The sequence below is a fragment of the Fomitopsis serialis genome (assembly GCF_022376445.1).
Source record: "Fomitopsis serialis strain Sig1Antser10 chromosome Unknown B0H18scaffold_125, whole genome shotgun sequence".
Classification (NCBI taxonomy): domain Eukaryota; kingdom Fungi; phylum Basidiomycota; class Agaricomycetes; order Polyporales; family Fomitopsidaceae; genus Fomitopsis; species Fomitopsis serialis.
Window position 1 is genome coordinate 103,126 of NW_025955085.1, and position 19,258 is coordinate 122,383.

General features: G+C 56.8%; 6 protein-coding genes across 6 annotated transcripts; 5 read left to right on the forward strand and 1 right to left on the reverse strand.

Annotated features, from left to right (window-relative positions):
- Positions 1-567: 567 nt before the first annotated feature.
- On the forward strand, positions 568-2,837 carry B0H18DRAFT_1039466 (uncharacterized protein; the record flags this gene model as incomplete). The annotated part of the gene is made up of 6 exons (XM_048030499.1): positions 568-623; positions 1,077-1,200; positions 1,243-1,386; positions 1,428-1,584; positions 1,629-2,202; positions 2,266-2,837. The coding sequence occupies 6 exons, from the start codon at positions 571-573 to the stop codon at positions 2,459-2,461; spliced, it is 1,248 nt and encodes a 415-aa protein (XP_047887506.1). The 3' UTR covers positions 2,462-2,837.
- Positions 2,838-5,089: 2,252 nt separating this feature from the next.
- Positions 5,090-5,691, reverse strand: B0H18DRAFT_1039469 (uncharacterized protein; the record flags this gene model as incomplete). Its single annotated transcript, XM_048030500.1, has 4 exons — positions 5,090-5,288; positions 5,312-5,353; positions 5,395-5,606; positions 5,662-5,691. Coding segments are annotated over 2 exons (186 nt in total), but the record flags the coding sequence as incomplete, so codon positions are not given.
- Positions 5,692-6,427: 736 nt separating this feature from the next.
- B0H18DRAFT_1107756 (auxin efflux carrier) lies at positions 6,428-9,142 on the forward strand. The gene is made up of 7 exons (XM_048032722.1): positions 6,428-6,546; positions 6,598-6,678; positions 6,732-6,807; positions 6,858-6,969; positions 7,352-7,526; positions 7,584-8,428; positions 8,480-9,142. The coding sequence occupies exons 1-7, from the start codon at positions 6,502-6,504 to the stop codon at positions 8,673-8,675; spliced, it is 1,530 nt and encodes a 509-aa protein (XP_047887508.1). The 5' UTR covers positions 6,428-6,501; the 3' UTR covers positions 8,676-9,142.
- B0H18DRAFT_1107757 (uncharacterized protein) lies at positions 9,128-10,618 on the forward strand (the record flags this gene model as incomplete). Its single annotated transcript, XM_048032723.1, has 5 exons — positions 9,128-9,588; positions 9,659-10,039; positions 10,089-10,184; positions 10,235-10,295; positions 10,587-10,618. The coding sequence occupies exons 1-5, from the start codon at positions 9,403-9,405 to the stop codon at positions 10,616-10,618; spliced, it is 756 nt and encodes a 251-aa protein (XP_047887509.1). The 5' UTR covers positions 9,128-9,402.
- Positions 10,619-14,339: 3,721 nt separating this feature from the next.
- Positions 14,340-15,813, forward strand: B0H18DRAFT_1039493 (uncharacterized protein). The gene is made up of 3 exons (XM_048030501.1): positions 14,340-14,744; positions 14,814-15,129; positions 15,243-15,813. Exons 1-3 carry the CDS (start codon positions 14,655-14,657, stop codon positions 15,377-15,379), a joined length of 543 nt encoding a protein of 180 aa, XP_047887510.1. The 5' UTR covers positions 14,340-14,654; the 3' UTR covers positions 15,380-15,813.
- A 211-nt stretch (positions 15,814-16,024) lies between these two features.
- Positions 16,025-17,616, forward strand: B0H18DRAFT_1039499 (mitochondrial glycoprotein). Its single transcript, XM_048030502.1, has 3 exons — positions 16,025-16,549; positions 16,607-17,473; positions 17,530-17,616. Exons 1-2 carry the CDS (start codon positions 16,423-16,425, stop codon positions 17,203-17,205), a joined length of 726 nt encoding a protein of 241 aa, XP_047887511.1. The 5' UTR covers positions 16,025-16,422; the 3' UTR covers positions 17,206-17,473; positions 17,530-17,616.
- Positions 17,617-19,258: the final 1,642 nt, after the last annotated feature.

Genomic DNA, 19,258 nt, shown 5'->3' on the forward strand with positions numbered 1-19,258 from the left:
AGAAGCGCCCGCCTGGGATGGGCCAGCCGCGACTGGGAGGCGCGGCAACTCAGCCACCAAGGCTCCTACAAATGACGCATCGGGCGAGCGGGCCTCTTCCTCCCTCCTCTTCCGCCCCGGGCTGCATCCTCTCCCACCTTCATCACGCCATTCATGACCGGAAACCCAATCCTCCCGCTTCTGCAGGTCGTCTTCGACGTACGTGGCGGCGGTCTCTGCTGACGGAACGGGCACTGACATCGTCCCACAGTCTATCCTCGAAGTCTTCCTCGTCTGTCTTGCCGGATACATCCTTGCGCGCCAGGGCGTGCTTGACAGGAAGATACAGAAGGTGCGTCTTCTTGCTACTCCATAGCTGTCTACTAAGGTTCGTATTGTGCCCCAGCAACTCAACCGCCTCAATGTCTCCTTATTTACGCCGTCGCTGCTCTTCTCAAAAGTCGCGTTCTTCCTCTCACCAGGCATGTCTTCACGGCTCTCTTGACCTCAATCGCTTCTGACCGTATTTTAGCCAAGCTCCGCGAGCTATGGGTCATCCCAATCTTCTTTACCTTGACAACCGCTGTCTCGATGGTAGTCGCGTATGTATTCGGATGGATGCTCGGACTGAAGAAGTCGCAACGGTGAGTGTTTCATCTTCCGTTGCCTTTCATTCCCGGCAGATTCTTCCCGCTTTGCCGTTGTTGCGCCGCGTCCTTCGTCTGTTACCCGAAGCCCTTGGCATCCTCGGTTCGATGATCACTGAGGATAAGTACTGTCCGCCCGTGGTGGTGCCTCCACCAGGTGCTGCGCTCTGAAACGCCCCGTCGTGCGATGCGCGTGCGCTATCGCCTCCTGTGTCGCGGGCGGGGCAATTTCCGTGCAATAAGGCGAGCAGGGGCGCACACTGATCCGGGCCCTATCTGATAAGATAGCGCTGCGGCCGATCTGTGGCACAATATCAGGCAGGCACGTTCGTGCGGGAGCAAATCGCAGGCCCCGCGCGGATCAAATGTCAATCTACTCTAGATCTCATCCTCTGTGGCTGCTGCTGTCCTTCCAGCGACTCTATATTGACCAGCTCAATCACAATGCAGGAGCTTTGCGGTCGCGGCATCCATGTTCATGAACTCGAATTCACTCCCAATAGCGTTGATGCAGAGTCTGGTCTTCACCGTACCCAATCTCAAGTGGGGAGATGATGACAATGTGAATGCTATGGTCGGTCGAGCTCTGACGTACCTCGTGCTTACTCTACCTTAGGAATGGTCGTACGTACACCCTGTGTTTTCAATTCTGTCCGTTGCTTACATGCGCTGTTCTTTCCAGCTTCGATGGAGTTACGGCGTCAGGCTCTTGGCAACCGCAGACCCAGAGGCAGTAGAAGATCTCCCTGCAGATCCTCTCGTCGGTCAGGACGAGACTGCGTTCCCTAATCGACGGATCAGGACCATATCTTGCGTCATGAGCGGTCTTCACTGACAGATGTCGACGACACAAAACTCTTGCGCAGGCCCGCGCGCCGAAGACCCAAGTCGCTCCCGAGTTCACGATCCTACTCGCCTCAACCCCAACCGCAGGCATCGACGTCCGGTGCACCTCCATGTACGCCGACGAGGACGACGAAGAAGAGGACGAGGACGGCGGAGCTCCCCATGGGGCGTCCGATCTCCGAGCCGACATCTTCACTCTGGCAATCCCGCATGCGGCGCATGGGCAATCGTATCCGCAACGCCTGGGCGACGCTCTACGAGTTCATGACCGTCCCGCTCTGGGCCGCACTCGCATCGCTGCTGGTCGCGTGCATCCGGCCGGTGCAGCACATCCTGGAGGTGCACATTGCACCCGTCAAGGGCGCGCTGAACGCCGCGGGCAATGCTCCATCCCGCTCACGCTCGTCGTCCTCGGCGCGTACTTCTACTCGCCGCCCGAGAAGGACGAGGGCGCGACAGAGAGGGACGGTAGGCTCCCGACACACAAGCCGCTGAGCCGCACGCCGAGCTGGGCGTCCCGCTCGACGCTGTACGACCAGATGCGCGGGATGTTCAGTTTGAAGAGGAGGGATGGCGAGCCGAGGCAGACTCAGAGGCAGGCACACCCACGCCCGGGCGAGACCAAGACGGTTGTCGTGGCGGTGCTGTCGCGGATGGTAATCACGCCGTTGTTGCTCCTGCCACTGATGGCGGTCGGCGCGCGGTTCGACGTGCAGCGGGTCTTTGAAGAGTGCGTGCCTTCATGTTTCCGTGCTGTTCCGAGAGTGGTCGCTGATCGTGACTATGATTGTAGCCCTGTGTTCGTTGTGGCGAACGTGCTTTTGATCGCGTCCCCGCCGGCATTAACGCTTGCCCAAATCACGCAGGCCGCGTCGGGCGACGCGTTCGAGCGGCTCATCAGCCGCACCATCTTCTGGTCGTACTGCGTCCTGACCCCGCCCTCCACCATCCTCTTCGTCGTCGTCGGGTTGGTCCTCGCGAAGCTCTGATATCGGCACCCGGACTGTGTTGCTGCAATCTGCGCTGCCCCTCCGACTTGCATCGTTCGTACGCGCTGGCGACATAACTTGAGACACTGTCTCCGTACATATGTATCACGGCATTGGCCTGACTCTGTACTCACCATCGTGCGTGGTGTTAACGTTCCGTTTGGCCCTAGAAGTACTGGTGGGGTGTTGAGCGTATGTGATGGGGGTGGAGGGAGAACGTGTTGCGATTCTAGAGACCCGGATGGCTGATTGTACAGTAGGCGTTTACCATTTACCACCACATGTTCCCGGATATGGATACACTGCATCTCACGTCCTGACTGGGTCTAAGTTATCAGATTCAGTCGGTGCGTTTGCTGTGGGACGATGAGATGGATGACTGGGAGGGTCGCGCCTGGATGACTGGAAGGGTTGCGTCGATGCTACTGCGCAATGAGAGTCTACGTACTGCATCCGACCTGGGGAAATGCTGGTTCGGGAATGCAGTGCCGAGCGTACGGTGGTGAGCTCGCGTCAATTTTCGGACGCGGTTTTCACCCACCCGTGTGGCCTCTCTCCACGAGGGCCCCTGATGTTCGCATCCGGCCACCGTTGTCGAGGTCCGACTCGTGGTTTCTAGTCTGCTTCGCTGGATGCGTTGCGAACCCAGTCCCCATGTATGGTACTTCGACTCAAACCTTGCGATCGATCCATCCCTCGCCTCTCTGAGACTTAGCTAGCCAACGTCGGCGCGGGCGCTGCTGGTCTTACTGATCATGACGCACTCGACGAAGCACCGATCCAATACATTATCCTCTCCATTGATCGTGCCCCTCGATTTCACAGACCTTATGGTCGGCGCACACGCGCCATGTTGAGCCAACAGTGGTCGGGAACACAGATTTGACAGGTGTCGCCGACCCAGACGTCCTCTGCTCATTGGAGTCCCCTTCCACGCGACTCCGGGATATGCCGTCCTGACTTGATCCCAACCTTCCTCGAGGAGCGCAAACCTATGCAGTGACCATGGGTACCGCCGGGGATCACAGTGTCATTGCCTGACGAGGATCTCGCAGTGGGGTGGGACATTGATTGTTGGGAAGGTCCTCGTCCGACAAGTCGCCGAATCGGCTGCCGCGTAAATGGCGCATCGTCATGCCAAGGCAGAGTCAAGCCCTACCCTAGTTTCCTCGGGAGGTTTTTGTTTGGCGTATGGATTTGGGGGGCCGCCGGTATGGATGGAAGAGAACTAGCGAGAGACATAATATCCACGGCCGCGGTCCGGGCTAATACAGTTCCACGCCGTGGAGAGTTCTCCGAGTCTGGGATGTCAAGTGAAGTCGCGAGAATGAATTTGTCCTGTGAACGTACATGATCGTGCTGGTCAAATGTATTGTAGATGTTGAACGAGGCGTGTCCAAGTCGCACTGCGGTTGCAGGTGGTGCGCTTCGTGGGAGAGTTCGAGATCGTGGGTGTGATTATACCTCTTTCTGATGCGGCGTACAAGCAAAGGAGCAATTGAGTGGTGCGTACCATGTTCTTTCAATTGGCAGCGAGACACCACTGTGGATCTTCACGTCCTCCAGACGTCAATGTATTGCAGTCTCCTACAAACACATACGTAGGGAGTAAATAGTACACGTTCTGGTACCACGTACGGATACCCCCGGAAACGCACTCACCGTATCCTGACATATGTCTTCGACTTCCCGGGCGGCCGCACAGGCGCAAGGCCTGACGGCTACTGACAGTCTTTACGCTCAATATCCAGCGCTGAACTGTGCCAAGATTGCGCTCTCTTCCCCGGCAGCCCCTCGGTAGCCAATGCATCGGTCAAATGGGTCCTGCACATGGACAACCCAGTCTGCGAGCGTCCCGAGCTGCCATCCATTTGCAGGCCATCGATAGGACCCACGGGAGCTTGGCAGGGCATACTATGCTGTTAGTAAGGCGTCTTGTGTCAAAGCGAATAGATGTTGGGCAACGGTTCTTCGCGGGACAAGCTACTGATACCGTCTGCAGCCTGGGCACCAGCCTTGAGAAACGCTGTCTCCGACTCGGATGCAAGAATGCATCGGTACTAAACAGGTACCGAACACGTCCTCCGCTGCCGCTCGCAGTGGGGCGCTCTATACCTTGCGAAATCAATTGGATCTGGCAATTTGTAAAGGACCGCTTAAATCACTTACAGCATAAGACTTCGCTGCATTCGATGAACCGGATGTTCTACGTCCAGGGAGAAATATATGAAGCTTGAGCCTCTAATCGCTGCAGTGAGTGGGAATTGACTCGACCTGTCCAATGAGGTGGGTCCGTGCGTCGAATGCCAAACTACCCACCTATTGGCAGTGATTGGATTTCCCTTATTTTGAGAAATCTAGGAGACGCCAGCGCGTCAGCTCTGACGCAACGCGAATACGGGTGCATTTCTTCATTATGTACGGGTGCAGACGGACATATTCGTGCGCTGCACTGGACAAATAGCGGCGGCCACTGTGATTCTTCAGCATGCGTAGCGCTCACACGCACAAAGCCATTACTCACCTCTTCGACTGAGGATTGTTCCGGCTCAAAGTCGTCTGACTGTGGGAAGCGTTGGGGTGCAACGCTAGTCTGAGGGTATAACAGCACCTCGAGCCGCTTATGATCACCAACGGATGTCCGAGTCGACGTCGTCGCGGCCGTATCCGGGTTGCCACTCATTCAAGCGCTCATACCGATCGGATCTAGCGTACCACTAATACGGCCAGTAGTTAGTAGTTCTAAGGCCGGCAAACTTGCACAGCTCACCTTGCGCGAAAACGCGTAGGATCCATGAAGCACCGCCTGTAAATTCCTCCGAATCCTCTTTTTGGCCACGAAGAACGAACTGGATGCAGAATGAATGTAGAAGGTGCCCCCAAACACCGGTTCTCTCATGTCGACGACAGCTAACACGGATTTTGTTTTCGAGATGCCTCGCCCTCTGGCTGCAGTATGCGAGTGGCCATATCTGAGAGCACCCGCTACTGTATTGTCTTTGATCGGGTATCCGTCTCGGAACTGCAGGGCGGTCTCGATCAATACAGAAGGCACCCCAAACACAGGTCTCTCAAGTCGACGAGAACTCGAGCAGCTCAGAAAAGCGCATCATGACGAAGGGGCATCGGTGGCTCTCAATTATCTGTATTCTACCATTGTACTCCATGCACAACGACCGTATGCTCACACATCATAGAAGGCGCCCCAAACGCATGTCTCTCATGTCGACGAGAAACTTGAGTGGCTCAGTGGAACCACTGGAAACAGCTCACTAGACGGAAGCGTTGCTGCTCCTCGAAAGCACAGAATCTAGAACAGCTCATAATGGTGGCCATGACACGATCCGGTCAGCTGCTCTATTCTAAAAGGATCGATGAGTCCTACCAGTTCTCTCGCTCGATACTTCGTATCCCGACGACTGAATGGACATGCCTCGGCAAATTCCTGTGAAATGCCGCTTCTCTGGCTGCGCAAATTCAAACGCCCGTTTTTGGCAATGGTCATCGATATCCCGAAGGGAAATGTACTCACGAAGGTTCGTTACTTGCTAAGAGCTTCAATTGTAGTAAACAGAATACCCACAGCGGGCGGCCCGCCTTCGCCATCGCACCCTGTTGCGCCTACAGCTTGTGCCCCACGCCGCATGAATGCCAGTTATGAATGTACGTCTGGGCGTAGACGACGTGTTCTCGGCTGTATTACGGACAACACTCGACATGGTAGGACTAAGCGGGAAGATGTCCAATCCGAGTCGAGCGACAAGGGTGGTAGGCTCGGCAGCGCCGCGTACGGTGTGCTGGGCGGCTGCGGATACTCGGCGACGAGAGAAAGAAGCTTCGCGCGCCACGGGCAGCGGGGAAGAGAGGGAAGCCGAATATGGGAACATCGTGGCCTAAGCGGAAGAAGCGATCGCAACCCTACAAATGACGCATCGAGTGAGCGAGCCCTCTCTTCATTCCCTCCTTCCTCATCCCCCGGGGCAGCGCCCTCTAGTCATTCATTCGCTACCCACCCCGGGCAGCGCCCTCTCCCACCGGTCATGGCCTCCTCCCCTATCGGCCCGCTTGTCCTGGTTGTCTTTGAGGTATGTCCTTGGGCTCACCGCGAACGGAGCGGATGCTGACTAGGCCCGCAGTCTATCCTCGAAGTCTTCATCATCTGCTTTGCTGGATGGATACTGGCTGTCCAGGGCATTCTCGACAAGAAGACGCAGAAGGTGTGCCATATCGGCGGATACATGACTGTCTACTGACAGCCATGCTGCAATAGCAAATCAACCGCGTCAATGTCTCCTTGTTCACGCCGGCGTTGCTCTTTTCAAAAGTTGCTTTCTTCCTCACACCAGGTACGTTACAGCGGCCACTCAGGTCGTGGCAATGTCTGAGTGCAATGCAGCCAAGCTGGCCCAACTATGGGTCATCCCTATCGTTTTCATCATAGTGACTCTGGTTTCGATGGCGGTCGCGTATTTGCTGGCATGGATGCTCAAGCTCAAGAAGTCGCAGAGGTGAGTGTACTCCAATCCGGATCCGTTTCAGCGGGGCCGCGCAGTCGCTTGGCAGACTTCATCCACTACCCGAGGTCCTTGGCGTCCTCGGTACGGTGCCGAGCCCAGGATCGCCGAGAAGCCCAGGATCGCCGAGAAGCCCAGGATCGCCAGGGATTCGCTCGCCTGTGGCGTACCCTCAAACGTTTTGGCGTTCCACTGATCCGAGGCATATCTGATATGATAAGATGGCATCGCGGTCCATCTCTGGCACCTTATCTCGTCGCGGGAGCAGATCAGAGGCATTTTTGACTTGCCCATCAAATGCTAATCTGTACTCGATCTCGTCGATTGTGGCTTACCTATCCGAGCACTGTATGCTGACTGGCTCGTCGCAATGCAGGAACTTTGCGATCGCAGCCGCTATGTTCATGAACTCGAATACGCTCCCAATCGCCTTGATGCAAAGTCTCGTCGTCACCGTCCCCAATCTCAAGTGGGGAGACGATGACACCCAAAGCGATATGTTGGGCAGAGCATTGACTTATCTCGTGCTATACTCTACCCTGGGCATGATTGTACGTATGACATGCTGCGCATTCCTATCTTTTATCCTCACAACTGGTTCCATTTAGGTACGATGGAGTTACGGTGTCAGGCTCTTGGCGGATGCGGATCCAGAGGCTATACCAGACGCCCCGGCGAATTCTCCCGTCGGGCAGAATGACAACGCGCATACCAGTTCGATGGAAGCTGATCATACCCTGCGTCGTGAACCATCTTCCCTGACTGACGCTGACGACGCGAAGACCCTTACGCACGTTCGCATCATCGAGGAGCCCAAGTCTTTGCCAAGCTCACGATCCATATCGCCCCAACCCCAGGCATCGACATCCGGCACACCTTCCTTGTACGCCAGCGAGGGCGAACGGACCAATGTAGATCTCCCTCTGGGAGATGTGGTCCCAGAGCTGGAGGCCTCGGTCCCGGACTCGCGCTCGCGACGCGTCTGGAACCGCATCCGCAAAGCCTGGGCAGGGTTCTGCGATTTCATGACCGTCCCTTTGTGGGCCGCGCTCGCCTCCATCATCGTCGCGTGCATCACACCGCTACAGGTGTTCATCGAGGACCACGTCCCACCCATCACAGGCGCGCTCACCCAAGCCGGTAATTGCTCCATCCCCCTCACGCTCGTTGTCCTCGGCGTATACTTCTACACCCCACCCGATAAGCGCCAACAGGACGAGCAGCTCCCTACGCATAAGTCTTCGGGCCGCAAGCCGAGCTGGGCAGCACGCTCGCGCGAACGGATACGCAAGGCGTTTAGCCGGAAGAAGAGTGGAGAGGGGAATCAGGCGCGCCCGGGGGAGACGAAGACGGTCCTTGTGGCAGTGCTGGCGAGGATGGTGATCACGCCGATACTGCTCGTGCCACTCATAGCAGTCGCGGCGAAGTACGACCTACAGCGGCTTTTCCAAGAGTGCGTTTCCTTCCCGTTCCTTCTCGAGGCCTGCTGCTGATTATTTGATAGCCCTGTATTCATCGTGTCGAACGTGCTCCTGATCGCGTCGCCGCCTGCGCTCACGCTTGCGCAGATCACACAGGCTGCGTCGGGCGACGCTTTCGAGCGTCTCCTCAGCAAAACGATCTTCTGGTCGTACTGTGTCCTGACCGCGCCCTCCACTATCATCGTAGTTGTCCTTGGGCTGATCCTCGCCAAGCTCTAATCCGAGCTACGTTCTTTTGCTTGAATTGCTCTGCTGTTGTCTCGTCATGCTCAATCTTGCATCATACAATTCTCAACGGCATACATGTGAATCCATATGACGGACTTGATTTGTTTTTTTCTTGCTGATCTCGATTGTTGAATTCTCATACAAGCGCGGTGTGTCCTCTAGCCTTGAGAAGCTGCGCCTGGTACGTACGTATCAGGCGTGTGCGTGGGTGTATACAGGGACTTAGAACGTGTTGCCGATCCATAGACTGTTCTGGCTGTATTGTAGGCCTTTTCTACACCATCCCCGATACATTGCATCCAACATGTTGGGCAGCGCAGACGAGGCTCGCTGGTGCGTTTGCTCAAGGCAAATAGGCGCTGATGGCACTATCGCCACTACGAGAGATGCGAATTCGGAATGCGTTTGTCTCGCCGATGCACACAGTGCACGCATGCATTGACCCTCCATTTCCGTCGTCGACCGGCGGATAAAAGCTTGCATGGGTTTTGACAGTTGCAGCAGAGCGGGCGGTTGCCAGGTCCGAACAAGGAGAACAATGTAGCCCACTGAGAACACTATAGTAGCTGGGCACGCGTATGCCTCGAGACTCGTGCAACAAACGCGGTACGCGTCTCATAGTGATTGGAACGGCCAAAGCTCTCTTCGAGACGTATAAAGAGCGATATGCCGTCATTGCTCGACGACTGTCGCACTGTCCCCTTGATTTTACTTCGCTATGGCCACTAACTCGGATCCTGGCCTCATCAGCGTACATACGCCACCGCACTGGACGAAAGACTTGGTCAGGAACCTCGAATGGGGAGCGAGCATCGACAATTTAGATCTGCTAAGCAAGTTAGAATCCATCGCTCCGGAATACGCCATCCCAACAGTCTTGGAAGACCGCATCGTACCCATATCCGTGGGTAACTTACCATCTCCGAGCTCTGTATTGGTGCCACATACGTTGGATCTGACGAGCATGTGTCAAGGTGGGACATCCCTGCAGAGTCCGCGTTCGATACTTCACCGAGAGCCAGCTCAGGTGCAACTGGCGCATCGTCATGCCGGGACACATCGACCCCTACCCTAGCTTCCTCAGGGGGTTCAGCGAGTGGATGGACGCCACTGTAGAGCGGGTGCTTCTCTCGACGACTGTGGTTAGTGCTGCGATTAAGGACAGAGTGCCAGCATTTGTGAGGACTTACGAGCAGAACGGAGCCTTGCTGCGGACGTACGTCGTGCTCGCCAAGCGGATCACAGATGGACAGCCCGTGAGGCTGCAGGTTGTCCCGTGGGTGGGCGAGTTCATGGTTGAGGGTATGATCATACCTCTCCCCGATGCGACCTACGAGCAGCGAAGTGAACGTATGGTGCGTACTGTAGATCGTCAGAGGTACCGCAGATCTTGATGGCCTCTAGACGTCGATGTATATCGGCCTTCCGGTTATCGCGGAGCCTGAAGACGCATATCCCGGGAGCAAATGGTACACCTTCTGGTATCGGGCGCGGTTAGACGTACGAGTCTCACTACAATGTACACACGTTATCCTCACCAACGAACGCAGGGCTACAACACCCACCAAGGTCGCAAGTCTTTCAAGCTGACAGTCGCCGAGGGGCCTTACAGTCAGTCCCCTGCACTGGAGTGCATCACTCTGCGTGTCGAACTGTTGCCTGGGAATGACTCCGTGGCCGATATCTTGGTCAAACGGGGATATCTTGTTTGTGGGCGTTCTGAACTGGCTGGGATGAGATACCATCGATTGGACCTATGGGAACATGACGGGACGCTGCCGATAACTTACATACCTTAGAAGCAGGAGCCGGTGGAATGACAATCGTCTGTCAGCGGCCTGTAGTGACAGCAAGGTATCTCACTCACTGGATGCCTTCTGGGAGCACATAGTATGCCGGTAGATAGCACGGCGCGCTATTGGCTCTATAGCTGATCATGTCATTATAGTGTATCATAGCGTAGAGAGCGATCATTGTATGGGGTTGTTCAACACTGGCTAGTAGAGACGAGTTCAAGCTGCTTGGGTGACGGCGGCGCGGTGACTTGGTCTGAGTGTAAATATAAGATCGCATCGGTACGGAACGCATGGGATCCAAGCGCCCGCGACCACTAGTACCGACGTAAGCCATAGAGTAGGACGGTTCTAAACAAACTAGTAAGGTGGATGGAGAGCTCCATATAAATGTGGGGCCTCAGTCTGTCTGTTGATACCAAGTTCATCCGTAGACCTGTCCTCAATTCTTATACGAGATAGAGATATGATAGCAGAGATAGAGTTGAAATAATTATTGCGCTCGAGTTATATCATTGTTGCACTGAAAGCACGACTATGAATGAAAGAACGTTGAAGCAGGAATCGCTACGGTGCAAGGCGGATTCGTTGGGTTCCATAGTGTTGCCAGTGGGTTCCTAGACCGTAGCAAGTAGGCACATGTAAGTCATCAACGCTCCGACTCAGACATGCTCGCGAGGGCGTGAAGCTGTCCATCGAACGAGATTGTCAGGAATGGGAAGCCATTGAGAAGGCAGGAATGGGTCCCGTTTGGATTGAGGTCCTTACGTGTGAATTGCCAAGAAATATGACCCTTCAAGACGCAGATTCGAAGCGCTGACAGCCTGGCATGCCCCAGCCATTCGCCCGAGGAAATTCAACTGAATGCCAGATCCTGGCGCAATGGTGCCGAAGTCTTGAATAGAGATGTGAACAAAGATGATGGAAGGTGCAACACTGACTGAGAAGATCTGGGAGTGCCACGATTAAATGGCCGTGCACCGCGGAGCACAGACTCTTGAGGCGGAGAATGCGAGTTGTGGTTGTGGGTCCACATGAGCGTGACGCCCCGGTGATGTTCGCAGCGCCGACACGTTGCTGGCTTCCCAGGCTCGCTCGCTGCGATCCCTTCATCGTGCCCGCCGCGGACGTCGAGCATGGGCCCGCCGTCGAGGAGAGACGCGCCCGAGTAGCGCCCACGGATGTGGCGAGAACAAAGTTTGGCTCACAGCCTGCGACACGTGCACCCTTCTTTGCGCCTTTGACCATCAACCCTCGCGCACGTCGGATTGCTCAGCACGCTCTCGTCCAGAATCCGGACTGCAGCCTATCCAAGCATACGAGGGCACGGACCGACGGGCTGCGGAGACGGAAGGCAGTTGAAACGGAACAGAACGGAGAGGGAGGAGTGAGTCGGTGAGTTCTGAGCGGCGACGAGATCGGGAACGAGATTTGAGTCGGAGTGAGCAACTTCCTCATGTTCTCCGCTCCTGGTCCTCGGGCCCTCTCCCTCGCCCGCAGACTCGTGCTAACAGCCCGCCCCAATGTCTGCAGAGTCCCAGAAAATAACCGCCCCCCCCCGCCCCGCCGGCCGAGCCCCACCTCGCCAGCACCACCCGCGACATGGCGAGCGAGCCGGCGAAGTCCTCCAACCCCGGGGCCCCAGAGCACCTTCAGCCACATCCCATAGTCTCCTATCCTCCCCAGCAGTACGGCGGCCAGTATCCCCGCCCGTCCCCTACCCCCTTATTATACCTACGCCGCCGTCCCCGACGGCAGCCACGACCCCAACGCTGCGAACGGCGCCCCGCCGCCCCTCCGTACTTCATGGCGCTCCCGCCCCCGCTCCGGGTATGGTCTATGCTATCCTGCCCTCCGCTGGACAAGGTGATGTGATGAGTCAGCTTGCCTGGCTACCTAGTTACTGACGTTCCCTCGAAGGCTTTCCTCCATATCCGCCTCAGATGCAGCCCACACCGGTCCGGTGCGGCAGAAGCGTAAACAAGTAAAGATGGCGGTACGTATCTTCCACTTGTGCGTGTCGATCACCGCTCATGGTCGTATAGTGCACGAACTGCGCGACCGCCTGCAACGCTGCGACGAGGCGCGTCCCTGCGAGCGTTGCGTCAAGTATGGCATTGCGGACAGCTGCATCGACGGCGTCCGCAAGGAGCGCAAGAAGGGCGTCAAGCGTGGCCCGTACAAGCGCAAGGAGAAGTCGGGTGAATCGCCCTCGAACGGTATGCCTTCCATACCCTATCCCACAGGCTCACCTTTGTACTCATCCAGTCTGTGCGCGATGAAGGTGAAACGTCCGCCCCGCCGCCCTCGCCATACTCTGTGCCTGTGCCCCTGAGAGCTACTATCCTTACGTCTACCCGCCGCATCCCTACGCCCCGCCTCCGCACGATGGGCAGCCGCATCCCGAAGGCGGCCATGTACCTCATCCGCCATACTATCCTGGCTATCCCGTCTACTCACCGTATGGAGCATATCCCGGCGCCCCGCCTATGCCGTACCCACCTCCTACGATGCCACCGCCTGCTGTATCTGCCACCTCGAAGCCTCCGGAGACTCCCACTGTCGCGCCTGCTGAGATGAACGGCGACGCCGCGAACAAGACCAAGAAGCGGTCGCGCGTGAAGAGCATGAAGATGGCGGGGCAAGAGGAAAGAAGGCGAAGCATTCCGGGGACCCGCAGGCGGACGGCGAAGGCCCACGGGGTATTGTCCAGGGCGATGCGGCTCCTCTCTACGCGAGCGACGCATCGAGAACCATGGTGGCCGTCTAATTGCGGGTCATGTACATGCCCACGCGCGTCATGCAGCACGCGGCCAGCGTGTTCTTCGTCAAGCCTGACAAGCAGTCGGACAGCTCTTCCCGCGATAGGCCCTCAGGGTCGACTGTACTAGTATCATCGTCATCTCCGTCCGTCGTGTCCGTTTTCTCTATCTTCATCTACTCGGCTTGTACGAGAACTCTCAGAGATGGACACTCATGGTGTGGCATCGTTGCCTGAGGGATTCTCCTGGTTGTGTCATTTAGCCAGTATTAGGGTCTTCCATGTGGTTGATCCTCTTGGTGAGCCAAATGTGCGCAGTAGGATCCCGGGCACCGGTGGCCATGCCATGTAGCTTACATAGATTGAACCCATCTCCTGTCCTGATAGTCGTGCCTCGTGGTCCTCGCTCTCGCTACAAACTCGTTATGGTATCTCGCTCGTCGATTGGTCGTGCTTCTTGAAAGCGTGTAAAACTAAATATGTGCCTGTACTTGAACAGATGAATGGATGTCGATATTTATCGAAAATTTTCATGAGAGTGTCTGTCTCCAATCACAGTTCTGTCGATTGTGTGTCTGATATGTGGCCTCAGGACACTCTGGCGGCGGATTCAATGTCTGACTGTGCCGCCGCCACCGCCGGACGGAACAGACAATAATAAGGCCTATACAGGTGTAGTTCGCCACGAAAATTTTCTACTGTGACCGCCGCGCGCTGGAGCCTGTGCAGAAATAGCACTTCGCGAGGGCGATGTGGCTGGATGATAACGGCTATGAGTATAGACAGCTGCATGTGCTTCCCGTCCCTCTGCCTCACGCAGCTGGTGGGCAGCCGCTTATGGTAAAGGAACCTACCACGTCCTATGACCTTAGCATGCTTCTCGCGGATGACGTCTAAGGAACGTGATGCCAGGCCACGACCCTGGACTGCATGACTGGAGGATATTGACAGTGAAATTGTGTGGCACAGCGGTCGCGATCAATGCCAGGCGATGTATGCTCGGCAGTTGCCCACTTGAATTCTGCGCAGGCGCCCAGTCCGGTAGCGATCCGATCTGTGGCTGCTGGCTACTACTAGTCTCCATCTGGCACCTCGGCGTAAGTATGCTTCGACCGGCCAACTCATGCTGCGACTCCATCAACTTTCGGCGTGTACGCTCGCTCGTAAGAGGGATTGTGTCAATTGCATCCCCGCTGGTTCGGATCTGTCGCGAACATTACGGGACTGACGTGCAGTACGTACGTGGGTACTTCGGACCGTGATGGTGTCGGGGGCCACCGGAAGGTCACCGTCGACGTCAGTCGGAGCGACCTGTGGGCAAGGCGGCAGCTGCAGCCCTCTACGCTCGACGACCTCTACTGCACCGTCCAGCAGAACACACCAAGCGTTGTGCAGATACCCGCCAGCGACCAGAATATGCCGTCTACCTGGGAGAACGCCCGGGTCTCCGGAGCCATGCTTCTCCGCGGAGGACTCGCGCTTTCGCCGATCATAGCTGCCTACCAGGTGCGTCCAAAGACTTCGCTGCTTGGCGTGTGTGTATCGAGTGATGATGATATGTTCCATCAACTCTAGGGCACCTCGTTGATTCCTCCTGGTTCTCCAAGTATCGCGACCCAGGGCATCCTAGCGGGCCTCGCCGCCTCCAGCCTGCCCGCTTTCTTCTATGTCGTGCCGATGGTCTTCGGCTCCAGGCCATGCCCATCTCAGTCGCCTTTGTTCCTGCCTGTGACGACCTTCGTCGTCACTACGGATGTCTTCTCCTGGGTCGCAGCGCTCGTGCTCGCTCGGCAGCGCAGGACCGGGCGCAGCGACTGGCTTCTGGACACGATGGCGAAGCTGCAGCTGACGTCTTCGGTGTTGCTTGGGATCGGGAGCGTCATTCGAAAGTGTGAGTACCCTCAGGCTTGCGGTCGATGCGCCATATTCTCCGTGTCTGTTCGATCCGTCCGTTGTTTGGCCTTCGGGTTCTGAATGGTTGCACTCATTCCGTAACGCCAACAGACCTGAAGGTGGGTCAGATTGATCCCAGCCTGGCATGGACCGATAAGGTGGAATGGCAGCTTCTTGGGACGACCCTCTTCCATATCGCTGGAGCGACTGCCGTCTTGACCAGACGTCGCTGGGAATACAAGCAATGATCTTTGCGTCGGCGTTTGTCCTCTCGAACAACTGTTACGTTGTATCCGTTATGATATGTATCATACTATACCTTTGTGTGTCAGCCGTTACTCAGAAGTGCACTGTATATGCTGCGATATTGCATTCGTCTTGCTTTGGACACTGGTTTCGGCTCTTACTCGATTATCGTAACTCAGCAGCCTGAGTGCTCCGCCGTGTCATCGAGCTCTCGTCCAGTCGAGGCATATCCCCGTGGTGGATAATATGACTAGCTTTGAATGAGATGACTATGTATCGACATTCGACCAACGGAAGCATTTCGATAGCTGGCCTAGACGGCACCAGACACGGACGAACAGAGACTCTGAGAGAGCGTTTGTTTGTTTCTAAGGCTCTTGGCAAACACCGCGCCCAAATCCGGACACTGCACGTGGCAAGCGCCGTTTCTCCCGGGCCAGCTCTCGCCGCGGCGCACCTCCAGTTTTCGACGCACACGTAAACGTTCTCCTCCCAGCCCATCACCACCACCATGTCTGCCATCCGTGCCCTCCGCCACATCTCGCTCTCCTCCAGCCGTGCCTTCGCTGTGCACGGCGCCGCGCGCGCTGTGTCGCGCGCCGCTCTCCCCGTCTTCGCTGCTCGTGCCGGTCCGGTTGCGTCAAGGGCGTTCTCGGTGTCTGCGCGCAGGTTTGGCGAGGGTGCTGGTGAGTCGTTCTGGGCTTGCGCTGACGGCGTGGGGTGTGGCGGTGCTGACGCGTGCGTTGTGGCAGCTGACGTCGCGCTGTCGCAGAAGCTCGGGGAGGAGTTGCAGTACGAGAAGGACAGCGCTGCCGAGGCCGAGCCTGATTTCTTGCGCGCGTTCAAGGCGAAGGGTGTCTGGGAGGTGCGTGTCATCTTCGTATGCAATGCACCCGCCGGGTCTCATCCCTGTCGACGTAGATCGAGGACACCGCCGGGAATGACGAGGTTGCGCTGAGGCGGAAGTTTGGTAACGAGACGTGCGTCATGCGTGGCGATCCGCTGGCTTGCGCGCGCTGACGCCTTGCCTGCTAGCATCCGGCTGATGTTCTCGATTGCGGACATTCAGAACGAGCAGGAATCCGAGTTCGAGCAGGGTGAGGAGGGTGAGCAAACGCCAGAAGAGCAGCCCATCCACTCCTACCCCATTCGCTGCTCCATCTCCATCACAAAGGTGCGCACCCAGGTCACCCGACATGGGCTGTCCCTTCTCTAATGCCGCTGGTCACAGGCGGGTGCGGACGGTGCGGTCAACGTCGACGCGCTCTGCCAGGAGGGCGCGTTCCTGGTCGACAACATCTCCTTCTATAAGGACGCTGCTGTCGGCACGGAGCTGACGGCGGAGGCGGACTGGAAGCGTCGCGGCCTGTACATCGGCCCACAATTCGACACGCTCGATGTCACCGTGCAGGAGGAGTTCGAGCACTGGCTGCGGGAGCGCGGTATTGACGAGGAGCTGTCCACGTTCATCCCGGAGTATTCTGAGTTCAAAGAGCAGAAGGTACGTCCTGTCATGGCGTATGTATGGCAGATGCTGATGGCCATTTGCTTTTCTGTAGGAGTATGTCGGCTGGCTGCAGCACGTCAAGAAGTTCATCGAGGCATAGATGCGCTGCTTCTGCGTACTGCGTGCAACTCGGCTGGGTTGCTCACACAAAAGTTGATGCAGTGTCTGTGCTGCAGTCCTTACCTACACGACCGTCCTAATCGCAATGTGTCACTAATAATGCACTTCCCACTCATGCATATGCGTTTCTTTCCGGCTGCCCGTTCGCCCATGACAGGGTCACATTCGTGTCAATGTCATCCCGCAAGAGGTTTCGATTAGGTAAGCAACCAAGTCGGGAGGAGGAGGAGGAGGAGGGGATTCCATTTAGTCCTCACGTCTGCGTGCCATAAGGCTCGCCACGTGTGACAACGCTCTCTATTTACATGACAACCCCCATACTCCATAGACCCGTGTACACTACTTCCCGATCGGGATATCCAGCACCTACTATCGCACGATTGCAATACTACTCGATAATTCACAAACACCCCGGCTCATCTGCCTTGCAGCATGGCAGGATCCATGGCTAAAACCTGGTAGGAAAAAGCTTCGAAAAACCTCCAGGCGTTAGTGGTGGTTCCCCATCGCACTAACATAACTCACCATGGTCCAGGTGGTACCATATGGTAGCGCTACTGCCGTCCGCGATCATGCGGAGGGCACGCGAGGCCCCCTATTGGCATAGTAGGGGCTGGACACGCCCGACCTGGTCATAACACACAATGACTTTGGTATTGATGACACCGCCGTCGTGGGCGTAGAGCAAGCGGCTGCGGTGATATAGACGCACGCAGGGGACAGCGCTGGCCCGCTCACCGCATGGCGTAAGAGTGGAATTGCTCCACGCTGGTGACCACCAGGATGGGGACGGCGTCACAGCATTGGAACACGTCAAGAATGTATTTTGCGGCGATCTGCTCCGTGCACTCCTCCGCAATCACCGCATTGAGGAATGCAAGGGGGGACTGCTCCGGCAATGCTCGTTTCTGTGAGCGCAGAGCGACGTCAACCGCCCGCATGAAAGCGGCGCGTCGTGACCGAAGAGCTCCGCATGACATAGCATCAGCACATGTGCCTCGTCCTCGACCATGTTTCGCCCTTGGCAGAATCTGCAAATTCGCCAGTGGGGTGGAATTGGCGGCGACCGTCGTCGCAGACGTTCTACCGCAAATGGGTGGTCGGAGGCGAAGAGCCTGCATACTGCCTTTCGGGCGTCACGGCCTTCCAGCGTGAGATATTTGCGCCGAGTGAGGACGCCTGCGCCCGTTGGGCGCGCACGCAGGACACATAGCCGTTGGGATGCTTGAATTTCGCGTGTAAGGTAAGTCCTCAGGGAGGCGAGCATTTCTCTGCACATTTCTTGACAACATCCGATGTTAAGGCTTCTGGCAACGGAAGTCGACAGGGACTGGTAGCTGTTGCAAAGCATATACCGAAGGTCTCCGAGCCATGAAGCAGTGCCACTCAGAGCCATGCGGCGAGTCTCGGCCAGCGCTGCCAAGGGAGCACTGGTCGCTGCGTTACCACATACATGAGGTAACGGAGCGCCAACGAGAGTCGTCGGTAACGGATTGGCCACAGGCCAGTCTCCGTGAACAGGACTGCAGTTACAGACCTGGGGTTTAGTCCGAGGGTGCGGCGCAGAAGGTCAACTGCACAGCCGCGAGGGTGTTGTGCGCCCTCAGTTGGACATCAATCGTCACTTCGCAACCAGAGATCAGGTGCGAATCGATGTGGGTGTTATATAGAGTCAGAGCCGCCCAGGGGGGCAGGTCTGCAACATACGACTCCACGGAAAGGCATGCATTCGCTGTCTTGCGTGCGATGTCCACACGGCGCTCGATATGCGCCGCAAAGATGTCTCGCGCCGTGGACAGGAACGTGATGCCGACATAGGTGTATCTGTCACAAGGGCAATGCGTGCTCCATTGACAGTGATACGGGGCGCGGACGTCGGGAGGCTCCGAAGATCATCAGCTGGGTCTTCGAGACATTAATGGTCGCGAAGTTCAGTGAGCACCATCGAGCTAAGTCATCTAGTTTGAGTTGAAGCCCAGCCTGGGATGTGGAGAACAACGCGATGTCATCCGCCTGCTCGAGGTGGGACACGCATACTCCTCCTAGACGGATGTCGTCTTCATGGTTGGAGATGCATAGATCGGCCAGGAAGAGGATCCAGAGGATGGGAGATGCCGGGTCGCCTATCAGAATGCCCGCTGCCGCTTTGAAGAAGTCAGATGTGCCGCCATCTGCGCGTACCACATAGCGCAGCCTAGCATACAGCATCCGCAGCCAGTCAAAAAGCGGGCCTGAAAAGCCCGCCGCGTGCAGC

Bases quoted from the DNA above. Each gene is read 5' to 3' on its own strand.
- B0H18DRAFT_1107756 (XM_048032722.1), top strand. From the start codon at position 6,502: ATGGCCTCCTCCCCTATCGGCCCGCTTGTCCTGGTTGTCTTTGAG. The intron at 6,679-6,731 runs GTGTGCCATATC...ATGCTGCAATAG, and splicing joins TCGACAAGAAGACGCAGAAG to CAAATCAACCGCGTCAATGT. The intron at 7,527-7,583 runs GTACGTATGACA...GGTTCCATTTAG, and splicing joins ACTCTACCCTGGGCATGATT to GTACGATGGAGTTACGGTGT.
- B0H18DRAFT_1039493 (XM_048030501.1), top strand. From the start codon at position 14,655: ATGCCGTCTACCTGGGAGAACGCCCGGGTCTCCGGAGCCATGCTTCTC. The intron at 14,745-14,813 runs GTGCGTCCAAAG...CATCAACTCTAG, and splicing joins CGATCATAGCTGCCTACCAG to GGCACCTCGTTGATTCCTCC. The intron at 15,130-15,242 runs GTGAGTACCCTC...TAACGCCAACAG, and splicing joins CGGGAGCGTCATTCGAAAGT to ACCTGAAGGTGGGTCAGATT.
- B0H18DRAFT_1039499 (XM_048030502.1), top strand. From the start codon at position 16,423: ATGTTCTCGATTGCGGACATTCAGAACGAGCAGGAATCCGAGTTCGAG. The intron at 16,550-16,606 runs AGGTGCGCACCC...GCCGCTGGTCAC, and splicing joins CTGCTCCATCTCCATCACAA to AGGCGGGTGCGGACGGTGCG.